The 23,647-nt window shown below is 41.7% G+C and overlaps 1 protein-coding gene across 1 annotated transcript in view; it reads left to right on the top strand.

The window, feature by feature from the left end:
• Positions 1-12,506, top strand: part of GLUD1 (glutamate dehydrogenase 1) — a 29,067-nt gene extending 16,561 nt beyond the window's left edge. The window contains exons 6-13 of the mRNA XM_084210186.1: positions 3,406-3,585; positions 5,097-5,234; positions 6,296-6,433; positions 6,564-6,644; positions 7,405-7,528; positions 8,412-8,503; positions 10,483-10,545; positions 11,146-12,506. Of these exons, the coding sequence (XP_084066312.1) occupies positions 3,406-3,585; positions 5,097-5,234; positions 6,296-6,433; positions 6,564-6,644; positions 7,405-7,528; positions 8,412-8,503; positions 10,483-10,545; positions 11,146-11,265 (936 nt within the window). The 3' untranslated portion in view covers positions 11,266-12,506. The remainder of the gene's footprint in view (positions 1-3,405; positions 3,586-5,096; positions 5,235-6,295; positions 6,434-6,563; positions 6,645-7,404; positions 7,529-8,411; positions 8,504-10,482; positions 10,546-11,145) is intronic.
• Positions 12,507-23,647: the final 11,141 nt, after the last annotated feature.

Below are 23,647 nucleotides of genomic sequence, written 5' to 3'. Positions count from 1 at the left end.
TATTGCATGTTTGCCTATCCCAGCTCCTCTTTCCTTGTACTCAGTGCAGTCCCTTGCAGCAGCTCCCCTGAAGCCCTGCAGGGTGTGTGCCTCGGGCATTAGTGCCACGTGCCATGTGCCTTGCTCTAGCACATTGCTCAGGATGTCCTCAGGCAAATCCTGGCACAAGACTTGTCTGGGGCCTTGGACAGCAGAGGGGGGAGTGGCACAGGTTATTCTAAGTCTGAAATACAGTCTGAGGTATCTTATGGAAGGAAAAAAGGAATGCTTGAGGAATCAGTGTGGCATGCTGATTAGTTGAGTTAAATTACTTCTGCACAAAGGTCTCTGTTAGGGATATCACTGTAAAACATTATTTGCTTTTTGCTATTCACGTAGGTAAATATCTCAATTAAAACTTGATATCTGATAAAATGGGAAAGTTATGAATTCAGAAGGGCTTCAAAATGCAGGGTGGCAATTAGTTCCCTCAGTCAGAACTTAGGATTCCAACTTAGAGCAAAACTACTGCCTCAAAGCATTGAGTTTTAACATTTAACCCGTGGCACTAAAATGTGTATTTCACTGTGATACAACAGCACTGTGTTACTGAGACTAACAAGAAGGATCGCCGCAAGTAACCTGCTATAAGATTTGCTGTATTGAAGAGTTCTCATGCAGTTTCATACAAAAGCTCCATTTTTTAAAAAATTAAACTAAACCCTGATAGAGAGGTTTTCAAATGGATGAATTTCTTATTTTACCACTTTATAAGCTCACCCCATTGTGTAGTCCTACACATTCTTATGATTCAATGACAAAAGAAAAGAAAATAAGTACTGAGGATTAAAATTGGAATTACCCTACAACAGCTTCTTTTTAGACTCCCTATGTATGGCAGTATCCTATTGAAAAATAAAAAAACCTGAGAGGATTCAGGAACGCTTTTCTGCAAAGTTAATCTAAAATGGAAATAAGGGTGGGGATGGGGGGGGAATGTTAGTTTCTTTAATTTTGTTGGGTTGCTTGTTTGTGCTGGAGAGAGTAGTAGCCACAGTGGAACTCCAGAGAGCTATGACCAGGTAATGGAGAAGGAAAGTGAGAATTCTGACAAGGCTATAAAAAGGGGAACAATCCATCAAAACCAGGTTCTAAAGGAAGATGTTTCCGATAACTATCTGTTTGGGACACCAAGAGCAAAAATAAAGGTGATTAAGGAATACTAAAAAGATAAAAATGACCATGGGTTAAGAAGGGAAGGGAACTAAGAGCAGAAAATGAGCAACGAACAACAGTGAAACAAGCCGTAATTGCAAACACAGATGGAAGCTGTGCAGCACTGCTGCATTCAGTGGAGTGGAAAGATAACTCTGGTGAGAGGGATCTGTCTGAGATACAGACCTGATGGCTCTGTGCTTGCACACTGCACACAGCTGTGTTCAGGGAGTTTCAAGTGGGAAGGATAAATCAAACAACAGATATAAGCAGATAAAGGAAGTTTGCTCAAAACCAACCATTCAGAGTGAGGAAGCTGGAGAGACAAGGAGGACATCATAGCAGGGGGAAAAGGGGTAAAGAAAGGAGCTAAGGTTAGTGCCTGAACATCACCAATTAAGTTCATAAGCTACCAGTGCTGAAATAGAAGTCTTTGATGCTAGCTATGAGCCATTTTTAAGGTTCTCAGTAATAAGCCACGCTCTTTGGTTTTCACCCAAGATGTGTTGAAAGTTTTTGCTTATTTACTTGAAACCAAAGATTTTAGGACTTTGACATCAGCTGTGGCTTTTATATGTGACTTCAAGAAGACCTGGATCTGTCCTCGCTTCATGCTCTATTTTCTTGCCAAACCATGCAAGTTGTTAATAACTACCATGTTAACTGTTCCAGAAAATCCATCTGAAGTTGCTGGATCACTGACTTACATATGGCTGAAGTTTTTTATTAAATTAATCCTTTCCGCTCTCCTGTACTTCCTAACACAATCAACTGACTTTTGGTACACAGGAAAGGACTTTGATAAATACATTCTTAGATATGGTGGGAAGCTGTATTTCTTCACATATTTACAAAATATATTCCCTCTTTTGCGAATGCACAAAGCCCAAAGCATAGTTTAAGACCATATAACAGAATAAAAACCTGAAAGTCCATCAAAGCATCAGGCCAAGTCGTTCCAAGAGAACACCCCTGCCAATGTTTGTTACAGTTGACATGCCACAAGAGGGAGCATTCGGCTTATGGAGAGCAGCGAGCTGTGTTTTCGGAGGCTGAATTAGGAATTCTGTGGCAAGCCCAGCATCACCTTCATTGTTCTTAAAGAGGCTTATATGTTAACTCACTGACGTTTTCAAACAGTAAATAGTCTTAGTCGTCATTATGGCTCTAGTCTCCTCCAGCCATTCTGCCTCCACTTACTTTTGTCTGCTCCTTTCCTTCCTCTCACCAAGCACCCTGCACCACAGGCATGCAAATGCCTTTGGCACAAGGGATGGAGCAGAGGGAGCCTCCCAGTGAATGTGTGGCTGGTGGAATGGAAGCCCATCCGGCTGCTGGCACTCTCATTTCAGTGCATTCTCTTTCATCCCTCCTTTTTCACTTGTGCTGGAAGCCAAGCCACCATGTGACTGTGCTCCCAGGGTGTGGGAGCATGGGAACCACTGGTGACAGAGGAGGGAGTTCCAGTGTCTGGTTTGGAAGAATTTCTTTCACGTTATTAATTCCAACTGGAAAAATCAGCAATGTTTTTAAATAGCTATTTTATCTTTGCTGACTATCTGGAATATGGAAAACTTAATTTTATTGCCACCAAATTAAGAATAGAGTCTTGATTGTAAATGCTGCTTTTCTGAATAAAAGTAGTAAATCCACAACTTTTCCTATATGACCTTCAAACTGCAGATTTCCTCTGAGAACATCCCTGTATTCTGACTACAGACTTCATGCCTCGTTTTGTAATTGTAAAATAACTGAATTTGTTATAAAGGAACACTAAACACTGTTTAAAGATGATTAAAAGCCAGTTCAAGGATATGTCTGAGCCCTTAAAAAAATTAAGATATCAAAAGTAGTGATGTAAAGAAATTGTGGCTGTAAATAGGAGCTGACTTTAAAAAACATTCCTGAAAGATTTTTCATTTGTCTGCTTGTGGATGTCACCATAATACACAGACTGAAATTAACACACACACTTAGAGGCAACCAAAAATTACAGACCATATTCACAATTTCATTACACAACTTTCCTGAGGTGTTCACACAAAGTGAGGAAGGAGATCATCTTTACAAACCAAATTCATTTAAGCTATATCATGTTCTGACTCTTAAAATTTCTGTTTTCCCTTATGTCAAAAGTGTACAAAACTTCTTGTTCCAGCTGTTTTTTGGTTGATTAATTCCATGTTTCACAAGTCCTTTGCTGTTTTACAGGATATTAATGCACATGCATGTGTAACTGGTAAACCCATCAGCCAGGGTGGGATCCATGGACGTATATCTGCAACTGGCCGTGGTGTCTTCCATGGAATTGAAAATTTCATCAATGAAGCCTCATATATGAGCTTATTAGGAATGACTCCAGGATTTGGAGATAAAACATTTGCTGTTCAGGTAACTTTTTTCTTTAGACAGTAGGAAAAGAAGTAGTACACAGACTTTCAGTAGAACTGTTTTTAAAACAGGCTGTAGCCCTTAAAAACTGAGAGAGCTTTAAAAGTTCCAACTTAACCTTTACTCTCAAACTCTAGAAACATTTTTCAAGCAACATAGCATCCTTTATTTTGGACTGGTTTTTATAAACTGAACTTTCAGTTGCACTCTACAGGCACAAAGCCAAATCTCTATAGTCATTATGGTCTTGTAAGCTACAAACACCAAAATGAAATACTGTTACACAAGGTCTTTAAACTAAGCACACTTTTCAGTGAGCTGTGACACTGGTTTTACCTACACAAGTTTTGTTCCAATGTTTTACAATAAAAAATTTAAGAAGAGGAGAAATTGAGGGTTCCATTACAGAATAAGCAGTTGGAAAAATAGAAACTAAGACCTTATCCTAAATTTGTAGGGTTGAGTGCACATTTTTGGTGTTCCTAAGACGTAGGGATTTATGTAGTTGAATTCTGAAAGTGTTTGATTAGTCAGTAGTATGCGTTATCATTCCTAAGATTTCGAAGAGAGGAAACTTGTTCAACTTTAAACAATAAGTTAAATGGAGCATTTGAGGAACTGATTTGTTTTGTTGCTTTCTAAAGTGCTTGTTAGAAAAGAAATAGCAGAGTAATTGTAACCTCTAAGTTATCATCTAGTTAACCTGTGGTCTGCAACAAACATCTCTGCCCTGCACTGGCCCAGCAGCACACTCCTCTCCCTGCACTTTGGCATTTTCTGGCCTGGCAGAGGACTAACCAACAGGTACTTAAGCAAAACTTGGACTGAAAACATGGCCGTAAGAAAAGCAGAAAATTCTCACAGGAAAACGAACCTAGAGCATTTCAAAGAGACCTAAACCATGATAGACTCTTCTATCAAAGTTTGCTTCTAATACATAAGCAAAAATCCCAAATATAATTGAAGCTGTGTTATAAAGGAATTGATTATTCCTGTATAACATATATTTATAGCCTTTTTTTCAGCACAGAATTGTACTACAAACTTCAACGTTGACCATATGACTTTTTGTCTGCTATGTGTGTTCTTTTACTTCCAGAACATCAGCATTCTGGAAGTAAAGAAACTTAATGGCCTGGAATTAAGTCAGTAGTCATGCAAAAATCCATTAATCCTTTTAAGAGGGTGCCAGTCATAAAGTGGATACACAGAGCATTCCCAGGTTGATAAACATCATCATTTTGACACTTTCATAGTAGCATTACCTCTTCCTTTCTATATTTCCAGTATAAAACACTCATCACAACTGTACATTGCTGGCTACAGTGCATCATTTCTGCAGTGAGATTCAGACAAGAATAGCATGGATGTAGATTTCTTCCATCTTGCCTATGCACATCTAATGCCAATATGTGCCAATAGATGAAAAACTATTTAAAACTGTGTTAGCCCTAGCAGTAACCATCATTTTAACTGGAGTGTTAACTACTTTACCTTTCTCTTTCCCTCAGGGATTTGGTAACGTGGGCTTGCATTCTATGAGATACTTGCATCGTTTTGGTGCAAAATGCGTTGCTGTCGGAGAGTTCAATGGTTCCATCTGGAATCCTGATGGGATTGACCCAAAGGAACTAGAAGATTTCAAATTGGTATGAAACTTAGCTAAGCAGAAAGAGTTTCATTTTTGTCAGCTTTGCAAGTACATAGAATGACTGATGACTGTAAACTGGTGTTATGATATTTAAAGCATGCTGCAAATAGTCCTTACAAAATGGCTTAGAAATATTGATTCTTCTGACTTTCCTTCTTATCCCCAACAAGAATGCAAATGCATGTGCTACCTTTTTTACCCTTTGACCTGACTCTCAAAAAAATGTCTGTATGTGTGCAGGCTAATTACTTTGTTTTCAGAATTGGAATTATTATTATGTTACCTTTCTTATTCCTAAACTACAAAGGACTTCTTAAGGAACCAGGGCCAGGAGGTTCCTGGAGGACTCCTGACTGAGAATCACAAGCACATAGTTGTTTAAGATGTACAAAGTGTACTTTTGCTGTTTCTTACCTATTGGATGTTTCTGAAAGAATGAAAGCCTGCCTGGCAGTGTGACTTGAATATGGAGTTTATAATGAAAACTGGATGTGGTCTTTTTATTTCAGCTTCCAAGTGAAGCAGACTTGCGGGGACAGTTCACAGGCACTAAAATACAGTCTTCTGCTTAAAGCTTCTGTGGGGCTTATTTTATGTATCTTCTTTTATATAGGGAATATTTGAATTTCTTTATCACCCTCTTTCTCAAAAGAATGTAGATTCTTTCACTAAACAAAGGCTATCATTGTAGTACTGAATTTTAAAAACCATTTGAATGTTATGTGATGCAACTTATCCTGGGTGTAGCAGACTAGTGAGTCATTTTGGTTGCTTGAAAACTATTTTAAGAGCTGAGAGGAACCTTTTTTTTTAAAATATTCCAGAGCCCAAATGTTTCTCAGTGTCTTCATGCAGAGAGCAGTTATGCTTCAGTCTTGGGAACTTTGTTCCTGAAGCTTTGTAGCTTGCTTTTTAAGTCTAAGTCAGGATAGGAATTACATTATGTGCTGTCTCTCTAATATTGTTGCTTCTTCCTTTTCTCACTCAAAGTCAGAAGGGAAGAAATAGGTATGAGTGCACAACACATTAAAACCATTGTGGTTTGTTTTCTTCACACAGCAACACGGGACAATCATGGGCTTCCCTAAAGCAAAGCCACTTGAGGGCAGCATTCTGGAAACAGACTGTGACATTCTCATCCCTGCTGCCAGCGAGAAGCAGTTGACCAAGGCCAATGCACACAAGGTTAAAGCAAAAGTAAGTCAGAGAGTTCAAATGGAAATGAAAATTTCCAGAGATGGTCTGTTTAAATACTAATATTCAATAATCAGCATGAACAAACCCAAATCTATACCTGTGAGTTACTCTGTGCTGTGATTTCTTTCAGATTATTGCTGAAGGTGCCAATGGGCCTACAACTCCTGAAGCTGATAAAATCTTCTTGGAGCGGAATATCATGGTTATCCCTGTAAGGTTCTATTGTGACCTTTGATTTTCATTTCAAAGGAACATTTTTGTGAAGAGTACCAAGACCCTAGTTATTGAAGGCTTTTATTAATAGCCATTCATTCTAAGAGTGTTTTTAATAACTGATGTCTAGGAAATGGGTGTCAATGTTGCTGAAGAAATATAGTATTTATTAAAGACCTCACTACAACTGTAAATGACCAAAGATAATGATTGTTAGCTGCCATTTGCTCAATCAAAAAGTGCACTAAACACAGGAAGAAGGAAGAGTTAATATTCTGGCCAGTTTGTAGACATGGTGTGTCTAGGTGATGCTCTGACAGAACTGTGTACTGCAGAGTGTATAGAGTATGTGTAGTGATAGTTTGAAATAAGACCTATCCAGCTATAATGACAATTTTTTTCACAGAGGAAGGGTGATCAAGTGATCTTGCTAGATAGAGTACCTGATCTTCAGCCTTTACTCACTGAGATGGCCTAAGAATGCTCTAATTTTCTTAAAGATTTGTGCTAAAGTAGAAGTAAGTAGTCTGTCAAACACACCTGAACTAGATGTGTTCTAAAGTCAAGTCCTGTTTTAAACCGGTAGAAGTAATCCCTGAACTGAAGAAGATGATGTTGTCCTGTAAGAGCAAGAACTGGATTGTCTTCTGTTCTGCAGTTTAAAGTAGTGCCTTGGACATGATACTGCTTGCTTTTACAGAATATGATAGTGCTTTGTCACGTGTTCACAATTAAAAATATTTCTTCTTTCTGTGCAGGATCTTTACCTGAATGCTGGTGGTGTAACAGTATCATACTTTGAATGGCTGAAAAACTTGAACCACGTCAGTTATGGCCGTCTGACTTTCAAATATGAAAGAGATTCAAACTACCACTTGCTCAGTAAGTGCTCACTTCTGCTTCCACACACTGTTTAATTAATAGACTGGACTAGCAAACACCAAATGTGGGAGAAATGGAAACAGAACTCTTAAATTCACCACAATTTCCCCAGAAGTCTGTAATTGCTGCTTACTAAAGAACAGAAAAGGTTTCCTAGGTTAACTGACCTGCAACTCTAATGACTTACGTTAAATGCATTCTTGTCTAGTTATCTTTAAATTCTTTCCTCAGTTTTGTAAAATACTAAAGTCAAGCCACTTAAGTGAAATATTTATTACTTCTTACTAAACATCTTTCAGCTGTACACTTGGTATTTAGGAAGCATTCAAATGAAGTTCAAACAGGTGCCATTGTTCTGCACATACAACAATAAATGATTTCTATAAAGGCCAATAATATAATAAAGACAGGCACTGGAAAAACCTGCTTATGGCTCACAGCTCCACTTATGGTCATTCTGTGCTGCCTGCTTTCTGGGAAACAATAACAATTGCATGATGAGAGGAAGCTCAGTGAAGAAGAACTAGAGGATGTTGCTCCATTTTAAACAATACTCTGTAGAAAACATTAGAATCTTGAGACACTGGACTTGACAAAACATACACCATAGTTTTTAATATAACCCTTTCTCATAAATCATACATTGTAAAGTGTTTCTAAAGTAGGGGAGAGTTATAGCTGTTCTCATTTAAATCCCTTTCTTAACTTCGAGATTGTGTTGTCTCAAATGCTTTTTGTTGCTGTTTAGGAATTTCAGAACTAAGATTAAATAAATATCAATGAAAAAACCAAAGCACTGCTCACTGTCCTAAGGGAAAAAAAATCCTAAAATTTCACATTTTTCAGTTACCTTGCATCTACTTTTTGTTTCTTTTTTCTGTAGTGTCTGTCCAGGAAAGCTTGGAAAGAAAATTTGGGAAGCATGGGGGAACTATTCCAGTTGTGCCTACAGCAGAATTTCAAGATAGGATATCGGTAAGTAGTTGCTGCTGGTTTTTTTTACTGTTAGGGAAACTGTACTCTATATTATCTATATAGATATTATAACTGAAATCTAAATTTTACCATTGTAACTATCATGGAGCACTTTTCCCCAAGCAAAGCATTAGTACATGATTAGCCTGATGGCCCAACAAAGCGAGAAAATGATCTGAACTGCTTCAGAATATTGGAAATAAGCTATTTTTGATTTCTTTTACTTCAGTCCATGCAAAATACCTCCAATATAGTAAAAAAGCTACAGTTTTCATACAGATGCTTTTTGTATTTTGGAGCTCTTGTTGATATAGTTTGCCTGGCTTTCCAAAAAACTTTGAACAACATATCACACTACAGACAGTTTGATGTTTCTGTAACTCTAGAATAACAACTGGGTGAAAAACTGTAGCTTGTTCATTTAAGAGTGAATCAACAGGCAAAGAAATGTCAGGTAAAATTCATTGCTCTCTATTGTGTAGCAATGCATGGTGGGACAATTTCCACATGAAGGGATGGGTTGTGAGCTCATCTATTAGGATTTAAAAGGAAATTGTGGAGGTGATGACAAAATACAAGCCTAGAAATCCACAGCAATCAATAACCAAATCCAGCATTAGAAATTGTTCTGAAGGGGTAAGACTGACTGATGATGCCACCATATGAATTCAGGGTGTGCTGCCTTCTGAATACTGTGTGCAGATTAGGTCTCTGCATCTTCATACACTGGAATGCTGGAAAAAGTTCAGAGCAAGATCACAACGATAGATAAAAGTACAGAAGCTTCTCTGACGTGGAACAATGAACTAACCTAGGTCCTACCAGCCTGAACAAGGCCTGAGGTGGAGACAGTGATCTGTAGAATGAGGGCTATGGAAAGAGGTGGGTAAGGATAGATTGTTCACTTCAGGGACTGGTGGAAGAGAGTGAGATGTGTTCCAACAAAACCAGCACAGTCAGGTGTAGAATGAAGAATAAGGGGATGGTTCCAAGCAGAGCAGACAGTTCAGGTGTGCAATACTCTGCCAAGGGATACATGGAAACCAAAAGCATCAGTTGGTTAGGTTTTTAAACTCTAATTCAGGAGGAAGTGAGACAAATGAGGAGGAGGGAAAAGTCCAGCAAGTTGTGAAAAACATAAAACCATACTTCCTCAGGAAGAAATCAGGGGAAGTGCATATAAACTTGGACTACAGCCACATGATAGCAATAGACTTTAGCCTGATCCAGAATGGTGCATTTTATACTTGTTAGGCTATATGAGTAGCATGTGATGGGTTCTGTGGTTTAAAGTAAATGCTGGATCTCTTAAACACAAGCCATAGAAACTGACCTAGTACTTTCTGCTTCCAGCCTAAATTGGTATTTGAAGGAAAACAAGTATTTTGTGGTCCCAGATGTCAAATTATTAGTAAATTACAGCAATCAGGATGATGGAACATTGAACCTGTAATGAGTCATCCTAATTTTTCAACTGCTTATTGTTCTGTGTATTTAAATTTTAATGGGAATAAAGCTGTGGAGTTGCTAAGGGCTAATGTAATGTGGAGTAGTATATGAATTTTTGATCTATGCCCTTCCTAAGACCTGTCTTCAAAACAATTGCAATAAGTTGTTGACTCTTGAAAACTTTTTTGTTTAATATTTACTGTGCGGTCTGAAGGCTGAAAACAGTAATTACTGCATCAGTAGACAATGGTAGCATCATGCATCTAGAAGCTAGGCCCATAAAAGTCTTCAGTGCTTACATCTGAGGTTTTAGAACTGAATTGACCATAGCTAGCTCTTCACATAACACAGTAAAGGCTATTTAGATTCTTCACCCATCATTAGAAGAAAATGAGTGAGCAAGCTTCAGTAATGATGGGAATCCAACATGTCATTGTCCCCAGCACACAATGAGGTTGTTTTTGTGTCTTCGGACACAAAAGAATTAAAAATCAAGGATTAAACCTGGATTTTATTCTCTGTTGTTGCAGGGTGCATCCGAGAAAGACATTGTGCACTCTGGGTTGGCTTACACGATGGAACGCTCTGCCCGGGTAAATATTGCATAACTCTATATACTTACATGAAGGAAAACTCACATGGCTTTGGGACAGTTTTTGAATAGGTTGTACAGAATTTCTTTGCAATTAAGCAAGCAGATAAATAGTACATGATTAACGAAAGTCACTTAGAATATGAAGAATTTCTGCTTTGGGCCATCATGGCCAACTTTAACTGGGTATAATAAACATTAGAGATTATTCTGGTAGAAGCTGTAGTAAGTAGAAACTTTTTAGTTGTCATTTTGTACCTGTCTAATCTGGGACACGTACATAAGAGTGCTTTACTTCACCGTTAACAGTTTTAGATTAATTCCTCTATGCTGTATGTTTAATTAGTGAGACAAAGGCTACTTGAAACATCTCATCTCTCCCTATCAGTGTAAGACTTGAAAAGGGGTAATATAATGACCCTTTCAGTTCTCAGTTGTAAGGGGAAATCAAGAAATTTCAGAATTGATCCAGAAAGGATCAGAGCTCTGATTCCAATCTAGCAGCTCCTTACTTTTTACTCCTGCTTGGATCCTACAAGCAAAACTGTTGAGCTCCTATGGAGTAACCTGCCAAAACTACATGTAACCTTTTCTGTTTCAGCAAATCATGCGTACTGCCATGACATACAACCTGGGTCTGGACCTGAGAACAGCTGCCTATGTCAATGCAATTGAGAAAGTCTTCAAAGTGTACAATGAGGCTGGTTTGACCTTTACATAAACAGGCCATGACCGCTCCTTGTTGTATCCCACCCCTCGCTGTTAATGTACCCTCTTCTTGAGAAAGCTTATCACAAGTTTACATGTAACCACAAAATTTTCTTTTCTTCTGACATTATAGTGGATTCTATTCTCAATTAGTTTCAGTTCCAAACTAGTCTTTTTTACAATAAAAATCCATGGATTAGGAAATTGTATACAAGTATGTATCTGAAGATAACAGTTGATCTGCACTTGTGGGGGCCATTCTGGGTGTTTCGCCTACAAAACAAAATGGTACATTTTATGTGTGGAAGAGTGGTCTTGCCACCTGAGCCACTTCTCAGACTTCAGATCAGATACTGTACTATATGAGCACTTAGCTCATTATTACTTCATGCACTTTTGTTTAATGACATAATTTTGGCTTCAGCACTTTGAGTAAGGCCTTGTATGATCAATGCTGTGGCATTGTCAAAGGAAGAATGGGCCTCCAGCAGGGATTAACTTTGATAGGAGTCTAGTTTTTATTTGTAGTAAAGCTTCAGGCCTAATTCTCTTAAGGCAATATTTTTTCTTTAACTGTGCTACTGTTACAGGACTGCCTTCCCTCACTTGTTCAAGCTAGTTTGACTATCATCATGACGTTTGTAGCGCTGCCAGACTAATATTTTTATAAGCTGAAACTATTGAGCAACTCTAGTTATGTTTTTAATCAAGTATCTACATAACTACTCTGACTATAGGTTGTTTCCTTTCTTTTAAGAAAGGGATATTCTGAATTTGGTAAGCAATCGTACTTAGGTTTTTTTGGAATTCTTTTTCAGTCTTTTCCTTTCAGAGGCTTTCTGAAAATTAGATACTGCCTCAGTGAACAACTAGAGTGAAACTGAACCCAGAAATCATTGGCCAAACCACAGAGGAGTTAGAATGCTGCTATAAACTTAATTCACTGTCTTAACACACACAGCCTTTTTTTTTTTTGTCATCAGGAGGTCTTGAAAGTTTTGAACATAAAGTACAACAAAATGGACCTCAACAAAATATTGGATCAAGCACAGTTTTTGAAGTTTAAGGCTTTTGTCCCTTGGAGTCCCCTTGAAGTGCCAGATGTTATTTATGTAATGAATATGAATGGTTTTTTTTAAAAAGACAATTAGTCCCTCCCAGAAACTCATGCTTTTTTCCTAACTACTTTGTAACTGCATGACATAACCTGGAGAGAGAGCAGTTATTAAAAAAAAGTTGACCTTTCCAAACCAACTATGCTGGTGTATTACTGTTTTCTATTTCATGCAGTAGCTTTCTGTAGCTACAATCTGTATCTCTTCACAGCAAACATGTCAGTTCATTACCTGAGCACTACTAAGATACTGTCCCTGAATTATCTTAAGGGGCTCACTAATACAGATCTTTGTCTCTTGAACTTGCCTGTCAGCAAGATTTTGAAGTTGCATATATTTAGTAAATAATTTCAGGTCTTTTTAGCTTATCCTCTAAAATTTGTATGAAGAACTATTTAGTAGTTAGCATGGAGCAATAAACCTGTGTGAGGCATTTAATTGGTGGCTTACTCCGTCATGTATGCTAGCATCTAGGGTTATGAAAGTACTACAAGATAAGTAAGTGCAATATATCTATATACACACTGATACTATTTAAAAAAACATGAACCCTTAGAGCTTGAGAATTGTTGTGATCAAGGTATGGATCTCTAAACACAAGATCTGTATCCTGGATCATATCCTTCAGTACTGTTTTTACATAAACCATTACAAAGTAAAACAAAATTATGATTTTAACAGTTCAGCTCTGACAAATTGTAACCAAAACTTGGAGGCTAAAAGCTCACAAATAAACAGTATTACAAAAAAATAGAAATAATCTTACAAGTAGTGTTGCATTATCTGGCAGCAAACTCATTTAAAGCAAAATTCTTACTATTGTTCTCCCTCCCCCACCTAATTTCCTCTATAGCTGGTAGAGCAGCCCTACTTTGGCTGGGTAAACTTGAAAAATGGGACCCTTTCAGTGCTGGAGCATACAGAAAGCTGGCATAGATACCTCACTGGGATATTTTCTACCTCCTACCATCTTGGAAGGGAAAAAAAGCAAAACCCTGCACAATGCCTGTATTCCCTGGTACATTAGCATCCTCTATTCTTGTGTACACGCACATTACCACTTCTTTTCTGGGGACTTCTTGGAAAAAAAAAGCAGACCTAACACCTGGCATGATTTTACTAAACCCAGAGATGAACCCTTAAGGTTCACTGGATCTCTACTCAGCAGCTTGATTGCAGTAGTTACTGACCTCTGGTTAAACAGAGTCAGTGTTGGAGACATGAATCCAAGCATATCCTATGGCCGGTGTTACAACAACTTAAGGCACTTTTAATCAAAGAATTGAGATTCTTGAGGAGACACATGCTTGGAGGCTGACTTGAGAGCTGATTTGCCCTTTGTAGCTAAACACAAGAACCAAATCCTTATCCGTGATCCCAGACTTCTTGTGATAGGCTGTTCTGAAATAATCTCACACCAGTTCTGAGCATTGTTGGCATCACTCCTAATGTTAAAACAGTTAAGGAAAAAAAATAGAGTCGCATATTCCTTATCACATTTCGTGCACGGACCTCTCAACACCCAGCAACAACAACAGAGTGAAGAAAGCAGTAAAATTTTGTACAGTTTCTATGAGTTAATGTGATTTCAGAAGTTTGGGTACAAAGCAGCTCTAGCCCTTTCCCAGCCCAAGCCACAGTTGAAAGCAATCACTCTCTGGGATGCATGTCATAAATACTGGGGTTTTTCTACTAAAACTCTAACTTCAGTTAGATGTTGGACCCTCCTTACATATAATGTACACACACACAAACACACAAGTCTTATCTGCCAGCTAATAACTTTATCACTGCTTGTATTCACTTATATGCCACTAGATGTTTACTAAGAATCTTGCTGTATTGTTTGGCAGGGAGCCAGTTAGGACCTGAAGTCAGATCAGAACACAGATTTGTAACTGCTCTGGACCACACCTACTACACAGAGTAAAGCACATCCTTATTGGGTGTTTGTAAGCTCTCAGTCAGCACTTAATACTGCTTAGGTACATAGTTGGTGTTGAATAGCAGCTCAGCAAGTACTCTAAAGCTGCAAGTGAATCCCATGAGGATGACAACCATGGTGTTCAGGGTCACATAGCACCTGCTATTATACAGAAGAACAAGCAGAACAAATTTTTTTTTATCCCAGCAAAGAACTCAGTACTACACCTCTTTTTGATTGGTGTCAACTGTCACCATCAGGAAGAAGTGTCAAAGCAATGTAAATTCTTGCTGTGATTTCAAGATGCTGGGTAAGTAACCTCTAAATTATTCTGTTACTCATTGAGAAGGTTGTAGTATCAGATTCTAAGATCTCATTCTAAGTTCATATGCACAACAGAGTGTTCCTGGCCTTCGAGGATTTTTTCTGGTTGTTGATGCATTACTCAGAATTACCTGGTTCTGATTCTTTCAGCTGCTGTCCCTGTGTGGGTTTAACAGGAGCCCTGCAGACTTGGTTAGTGCCTCCTCTGTGGCGCAGCATTGCCTGCTGTGCCTGTGCAGAGCTGCAGGAGTGGCCCCAGTGACCCAGCCCAGCACTAAGCAGGTACTGCAGCCAAGTGCTCTGCTGGCAGCAGTGCAACCTCCTGCTGCTGGCACTGGCTCTGAGTGTCACAGTGCTGCTGGGCAGTGGTCACACACACCTCAAACACACTTGAGCCTTCCTCAACACAGGAGCTAACTGTGATTTTACTAGTGAGAGCAGAACAAACACAGTCAGAGAGGCACAGCAGTTCTTACCTTGTCTGGAGAGGGCTGTTAGGTGCTCAGCTTGTGAGACTTGTACCCACACACACAATCAAGGCTTAGGCTCCGTGACAAATGGGAGACCAGCTCTCAAGTGCTTGACTTTACATGCTGCCCACTTTAAGCCAGCCCTTACCCCGCAACAAAACCCAAGAAAACAACAAACCAAAAAGCATCTTGGCATTAGTAGCTTAGCACAGCTCTAGCTGCCTTCTCTAGATCTAGATCTCTGATCAGTAAATCCAGTCTCTCTAGACCAGTGATTGTAAATGGGGTTTTATATGTGTAACCAAAGGAATACATCCAAGCCAGGTAGAGTGTTAAGTATTGTCTTTATTTTGGAGTATATGTAGTAGAAACTTGTTTACAAAAATTTCAGTGGTGATACATTTTGATCTTTATTGTCCAAAGCTTTTGCCCCATGAAGTTGCTTGGTTTGCTACATTTTTTACAGCTTTTTCACCAGTTTCAGCAACTTTGTAGACTTCATCAAGTGCTTTTAAAAGAGAAAAAAAGAAATGTAACTGTAGCATCATTGCAATAACTACCCCTTTGCCACCAGGTGTGGGACAAGAAGCAAGGCAGGGTTGTGGACCCCGTCTGGGTCATGACATTTTGAAATGAACACAAACATTACCGTACCTTTCTGACCAGCAGCCTTAGCCTGTTCTGTTGCTTGCTGCACAGTCTGGTTCACAGTGTCAACTGCAGTTAAGAGAAAAAAAAGTCAATTAAGCAGTCTTTACCCTTCCCCTAATTTCAACAGCCACATTTTCAAGGAGTTCCCTAAATGTTTCAGGGCTAGAAGATGAATAATTATTCCAAAAGGATGGGCATCCTGATCTAGTGGTAGAGGTGCTATTAGATTAGGACTCTGGCTGCAGTTCCCCACAGTATCTATATATCTTGGTATAGATGAAGATTATGAATGTTAATGTGGGGCACCTAGACTGCCAAGAAACAAACACTGGTAGAGAATTAGGTGCAATTAAGCCTTCCTTTTACTTAGCCTGGCTAGGACTTGCTGAGAGCAGTTTCATTGGTAAAGATTCTTTTACCAGCTGCATAATACTTCCTCTTGTATCTAAAGAAAATGTATTCTGTAAGAGACCAGACTATATTTAAAGGCATGGAAAAGTTCAGTAGAAGAGACATACTGAAAAATGAAGAGCAAGAGAAGGTATTGTCTTACAGGCCTGCATCCTAGAAAATAGTGGTAAATATTTGGATGATCAGCTTCCAAAAGCTATGATCAGGGAAGTCTTGTTACAAGAGTCAGAAGTTTGGGGCAAATGGCCTTGCATTGGATCTGTATTTATTTTATTACCCCTGGCTCCAATTGCTACTTTTTAAAAAACACCATAGATGTCTTCTGCACAACAGATACAGAGGGGGTGGCTGACTGAGCAAGACGTTCCTCATGGAAGTGGCAGGAGGGAGAAATGCTGAGGTGAGGAGAGATGTTTAAGTGGACTGGGAGTGTCTAAAACTTCAAAGGTCTCCAGGCTTGCACTGAATGTCTCTTCAATAATGGTTTTATTAAGTGTCTTGTAAAAACCAGTGACCTATTTCACCTGGAGCTTGTAGGACATTTTCTACTGCTCAAAAGACATGCTAATTATCATTACATGCCATCTTTTGCTGCAGTTTCCTAATGTGAATGATGTTCATTGCTCATAAGGTGCAGCTAAGACAAATGCTTCCCATAGCAGTCTTAGGTCACATCCAAGTTTGTAACTCCCTTCAGGACCCATGGGATAGGTGCTAATTTTAGATACTTGCAAAAGTTCAGTTGTGCCACTCTGTACTTGGCGATGGCTCATGGGACTGTGCCTTTGGGGCACGTGCAGGCACAACTGAAGTAGTTCAGAAACAAGGTAATGCATAGTTACAAAACCACCAGATAGACAGTCTTTTTTGCTTGAAAACTGGCATTAATCCCCCTTTATCTTCATTTAAATAGGGGTTTAGAGGGTACCTTTAGAATCCTTCCAGTCAGTGCAATACTGAGTGGCATGACGAGTTCAGCATCATGTGCTGTGTGCTTACTGCCTGACATAGAGGTATGTGCAGATTGCACAGAAGTGGCCAAGTCAAGCCAGTGCCTGGACCACTCTCTGTTGTTCCAGAATCCAACTCCAGCTGGAAGAGCCATGCTGCAGTGTAGGACTTGCTGGGAAGATATGGTCAGGGTTCAGGCCAAGGGCTTCAGACAGATGATATCCAAAGAGCTGGTTCGGCTTCAAGTGCTTGGGACATAGGGGCAAGGACTGCAGCTACTATTTATAAACTATGCTCTCAGTTTGTTGACTCCTAAACACTTAGTTCCATCAGCTGATTGAGATTAGTACTCAGCTCCTCTGAAGATGACAAATGTCCCTTCTAAAACATCCATATTGTCTCCCAGCTTAGGAAACAGTAGATGTTTCCCCCATGTTAAAGAAGTTGGAAACATCAAAAAGCTGCCACAAAATACACATTTCTAGGACTACTCTATGGCAAAATCAGAAAGAAATCTTCAGTTGAAAAATTGATGATTCTCTTCCAATTGCCTTCATCCTGGTGTTTTTCTTTCATGCTTTGGCATAAAAATAGCTGAATTAAGAATAAATCCAAATTCTTTGGAAAAGAAGGTGGCTGTGAGATTGTTCATCCTTCATCTTCCCAGCAAAATGAACCAAGTCACGGTAAGTAGCAGGCTTCCCACTTGCTTCATTGGACACATAGCCCACAAGTAATATTTCTATAGTATTTGAAGTCACAGGCAAAATAACTGGTTACAAGAGTTTACCTAAATGTCATGTAAAGAAATATGAAAGTTTCCAGTGCTCACATACTAGGCACAAACACTTCAGGAATCTCAGCAGCGCGGGTCTCCATGTTAAAGCTCTACTAACATTGGTTATTTAACTTCAGGGCCAGCAAAAGTCTCTGCAGGAGTGAACTTGGCTCATGCCCCGAGCCCCTGCAGCTGCACTTGTGCTCTTGGTGGGCTGTGTGACTGCAGTGCTGGCAGGGCTAGAACACTGACATCAGGGCACTTAACTGCGCCTCTCTGGGCAGCACCGAGTGGATCAGAGCCCTTAGAGCTGGTACACTGTGCTGCTACAGAACTCGTATTTGTCATGGCTGGTCATATTAGGAAACAAAGCCCTAAATAACCTTGCCTCCACTCTCTGCTTTCTGCTGTCCTGTCATCAATGCATCATCTAGGCACCCGCGCACTATCAGCCAGAATAGGAAAAGTTGTTGGAAACCCAGTATATCAGACCTTCACTTTCTATAGTGTTAGAGGGCTTGGAGATTACAGGATGTGCTGACCCCACCCTTGAGGGCAGCAACTATAGAGTTCATGCCCCAGAGGCAGATTCACTCCCAGCAGCGGGGGCAGGAACAAAGCAAATACTTTAACACCCAAGGCACAAGAGGAGGGAAAGGAGCAATTTGTATTTACCTGCCACTTGTGCGGCACTTTCAGCTTGTTGCACAGCTTCCCCAGCGAGCTTCTTCCCAATCCCGAACATGGCTGCGCTCAGTCCTCCCTCCCTGGGTGAGATGGACGAGTGAATCCCTAAGTTCGGTTCTGTTACGCTGTTTGGCAAAGTGCAGCTTTTTATAGACAAAGCAGGACTCCTCCCAGTAGTTAGAGGGCAAATGCAAACTGGAACCGGGAAAAGTCATGAGCGCTTGTTGGGTGATTAATATACCAGGCATAAAAGGGTAAAGAGACATTAATGTTTGTTATGATTTCCTCCCCGGAGAGAGGGCGTGGATTCATCGGCAGAAGTTTTCCATAGCCCAGGAATGCTTTGTTTTTCTATATCGGAGAGTTGGTAAACAGTGTGCATGCCACAGCTGTCCTGACCAAAGGCTCCAGTGCCGCAGGGGGATACGCAGACTGGCACAGCCCGTCGTGAACCGGGCAGAAAAACATTGCGTTGCAAAACACTCCACTGAAGAATTGCTTAAATCAACTCTGTCATTTCAAAACCTTACATAGAAAAGTATCCAGTTTCAGATGATTCTTGCCCACATTCTTTTGATCCCCAGTGGGACTTAAAATTCATGGTTATAAAAAGAAATGGGAGGCACTAACCCTGCTTTCTAAAGCATCTGATGAAATCTTTATTGTGTTAGAGTAGGCTCATAATTTTGTGGTGTGTCATAATTAATATTTTAACCTCTTATTTCCAAGGTCTAGTTCAGGCGGGTAGGTTTGTGTCCTTCCCTGCTGTGCCCACAGCAAACACTTTGCAGGACCCAGCACAGCCTCCAGAGTCTCAGGCATCAGCAACAGCTGGTGGGGTTCAGGTGGGCTCATTCCAGCTGCCAAAAAGCTGAGCTGCCCAGCCTTGTCCCCTCAGCTGGAGCCAGTGGGATGGGATGTGCAGGAGGCAGACTGCTGAGATGTGCCCCCCACAACCCTAGTTCCTCTCACAGGGCACCTTTATTGTCCATGCAAGACAGGAGCTGATGCCACCCCAAAACACTAAGCTTACTTTTTTCTGGGATCACCAGCTTTCCAACGCAACTACTGTTGTGCCTTTTCACACCGGACAGAGGGTTTCACTCTGTTGATCAAATAATTACTGCTGAAAACAGGGTGAAAATGCATAATCTACCTCAGAACAAGGGTTTCTTTATCAAACTGTTCTGTATCCTACAGCTGCCACCACAGTAGGGTCTAGAAATATGTCTCTTGACATGGCACTTCACAAACAACAGTTCCTCTGCAATGTCCCTTTTCAGCATTATAGTAAAAGCTCTGTTTTCTTCCCACCACTGCCATTTTTTTACAGATCACAAAGTCCTACTTTATATCAATTAAATAGGATATAGAGTTACTGCGGGTAGAGGGGGTTCCCTTCCTCATTTTATCTTCTGACAGCAGGGAAAGGATTATTCACCTTTTCAGATTATTATCTGAAAGGATTAGTCACTATTCAGATTATTATCTGAAAGCAATTTCTACTAGAATGTGCTCACAAAGAAACAAAAAGAACACAGAAGGAAAGTAACAACATTGGTTTTAAACTGATATCAAGTAGAGGGCTGTTGACAAAGTTCAAAACAGACCTGCAATGCAGGAAAAAAAGAAAACAAACCCAGAAATATTTCAGATAACTCAGGCCAGCATCTGACCAGTGGAAATTCTTTGCCCAGCAGCCAAGCAGTAAAACATACACATTGTTCCCTGTGACATCCTCAACTCCCCACAGCCAGCCTTGTTCACAGGAAATTGCAATTTCCTAGTCCTGTTCTTGCTGCTGCTCCTGTTACTGACAGCAGAGAGATGTGTGAAGACAGCAAGACTCAGAGTCAGCAACAGGTTTGAGTATTTGCCAAGGTGTGTTATCACATAGCATTATCACTGGAAATACCCCTCCTCAGCCTATCCTGATTCCAAAGGGAGGAATACTTCCCACTCTCATGCACTCCAGGACCACAAGTACAGCTTTTTTTTGAAAGCCGCATTAGGTCACGAGCAACTCCCACGGGCGTGGACTGGTGCAGGACCAGCACTGGCTTTCCAATGAACATCAGCCCAGAAATACAATTACAGAACCAAGCCTAATTACATTACACCGACGCACTGCAGGTACATACTGAACTGTAACATGGCAGAGGAGAGAGCGCGTGCCATCGCAACGCTGCCTACACACGGCAGAGGTGATGTTTGCCTCACGGAGCGAAAACACACAGCATTAAAACACACCTCACTGTTCAAATACAAAAAGGACCCATTTTCTCAAAACCATGGAAAAACAAGGAGCAGGTGCAGTTCTCTGCAGGCAGCAGGCCTTTGATCACACGTGCATTTAGACTGACATTAGGCTGCGCTCAGTGTCACGCTGTCTGCCGTCGCAGCAGCTCGTCCCGGTAACTGCATTCCCCACCTCCACAGCTCCTGTCACAGAGCCCCTGCACCACAGCCGCTGCTTTGGCTCTGCCGGGCCCCTCACCGTCCCCAGCACAGGGACACGTCCCGAGGAGCTCGGCTCCTTCCTGCGCGGGGGCTGCCGAGAGCGGGCCCGGCTCTGCCGCCCCGGCAGGGCTCGTCCTGTGGGCGGCCCGGCCCCTGCCCAGGCCTCGCCGGCGCCCAGGGCCGGCCATGCCGGGGCCGAGCCGAACCAGCGCGGGGATTGGAGCTGCCGAGGCACAGATACAAGCACTGCCGGAGCTCAGCCACCAGCCGGCACAGACAGACACGCCGAGCGGCAGAGCAGGGATAAAGCCCAGCGCCTTCGCCATGGGCTGCAGGGCCCCCATGCCCCGGGCTCAATCGCAGCACCCACGACACCGACACCCACCCCCTCTCCCAGCCACCGCCTCCTCCAATGTCCAGGTCCTACCTGGCCACCATGTCCGCAGCCAGCAGCTCCCCTGGGCATCCTCTCAGAGCCCCTTTAAAGGCTCCCCAGCCAACACCCACATAGCCAGGCAGCCCCAGCCCAGGTGCAGCAGGTTTTGGGTAATTGCCCTTATTTGCCACACCTGGTGGTGTTTTGAGTAAAGGGTCCACCTGCGTGATTGGTGGGAAATAAACTTCAAATGTGAAAGGAACATGAAAGTCAATTTGTCCTATGGGCAGGAAACCCCAGTGCTGCCATGGCCCCTGGGGGCTGGCACTGCTGAGAGCCCCAAAACGGACTGGACAACATTGTTCATAACCACAGACTTCAAGGAGGGGCAGGGACACCCTTTCCAACATTGCTAATCCAGCAATCACGGTTACCTGGAAGGTGGGGCCGAGAGGGGCTCAGTTTGCTGCCTGCTGCAGCTGCTCCTCTCTGGGGAGGAGGGAGGCTGGTTGGGGCCAGCTGACATCTTAGGGCCACTGTTAGAGCCACCATTAGGGTCACCGTTAGGGACAGTGTTAGGGCTGTCGTTAGGGCCTGGTGAAGTGGCATAACCCGGGCAGAGCGTGCAGCTTGCACAGCAGCTCCAATTCCAGGATATCCCAGTGGCATAAAGGCAACAGCATCCAATACACCAATAGTTTGTTTGTCTCCAGGTTTCTTGATCTTACTTTGCCACATGACAGGAAACTACAGCTGCAAAGACAGGTTTTGGAGAGCTTGGATTCTTGATAACCTCGAGACCATTAATCACAGTATTCACCCAAGAGAAGGAAAAAATCTGGTAAAAGCTGTGCCCCACCCATGCCTCTGGCCTGTTGAGCTGTGAAGAAGAGATGAAGAAGGCTGTTTGCCTCTCAGCAACCCTTGGAAGGTCTCTGGGGCATTGGAGTGGGGCATGGAGCAGAGGTGCTCGGGCTGGGCAGCCCAGCCAGGTTGAAACATGAACCCTTGTTGCTCAGCATTTCATAGCTCAGGCAGCTGCAGCCACACCCACCACCAAATATAGGGAAGTTTGAGAACTCCAGTGTTGGATAACTTCACATGTCTGGGGCTGATGGCACAGGAGCTGCTAGGAGCTCTAGGGATGTCTGCTTTACTTTTACAGAACATCTGGAGGCTTCTGTTGGGATACGAAGATGCAGTCCTGAGCTGGGTCATAGGTCCCTGTGTGATGCACGAGTGAGAGAGTGCCCCAAATACTTCCAGACTAAAGAGCACTGTGACTAAGGCAGGGACCTTGCTTGTGGAGCAAAGTGCTTAAGTTTAGACCTGGAAACACTTGCCAGCAAGTGACTCAGACTCACGGGTGCCCATGGCGCAGCGTGCACCCTCGGGACAAAGAGATGTGAAATACTCCGTCAGGCTCCTGAAGCAGCAAGGGCATCCCTGCACTGGGGAGCAGGAGTCAGGAACTGCCTCTGGGTGCTCCCTGGCTGGATGCATAAAGTGATTTCTTCTCTCTTAACTCCATGGGTGACCTCCAGTAGACCCTCTAGCCAGGCTGTCCAGTGCTTACCCTGCCAGCACTGCTGCCAACACTGGGCCGGTGCAGTGGGAACTGACAACTGTGTAGTCACACTGAAGACAACTGCAATAAAGGGATATAAAACTGCACACCAGGAGTCAGGGCTGCATTCCCCATGAGCAAAGCAGGAGGAGCAGTGTCTGTCATGCAAGGGGACAACAGGTTTTACTGGTGAAAATACCTGCAAGTGCACAAATTTTTTGGTAATATTTAAGTGATTTGCAGGCAGAAAAAAAGGTTTGATGGAGAGTGGTGTATGGGTCACATTGGTGTCTGAAATGCTGAGCCTAAAGAACACAGTCTCTCAAGATTTCACCATCAGGAAGGTAACTATGAAAAGTATTAAATAATAAAGTACTTTTTGGGGGTTGCCCAGTAACTGAGAGTGCAATACTCTAATGCTTTTTCTGTGAGCTTGTACTTGGGTAAATATTTAGGCTTTTAAAGCATTAAATGACAGGGGCCATTGCAGAGGGCATTGCACTGTGCAAAGCCCTGGACTATGTTTACTCACAGATGGTCTATTACTTATACGGTCCTGTAAAGGCTTTTCTGTTCATACAGTCCTTGTGCAGACTGCAGACAAGGATGGTCTTTGGGTTCAGTGATGAATCGGTCTCTCCTTGGACCAAATTCGCAAAGATTGGCTTCCAAAAAAGCCCT

Source organism: Fringilla coelebs, assembly GCF_963513975.1.
Source record: "Fringilla coelebs genome assembly, chromosome: 8".
Lineage (NCBI taxonomy): Eukaryota > Metazoa > Chordata > Aves > Passeriformes > Fringillidae > Fringilla > Fringilla coelebs.
This window is presented reverse-complemented; position numbering and strand designations above follow the sequence as displayed.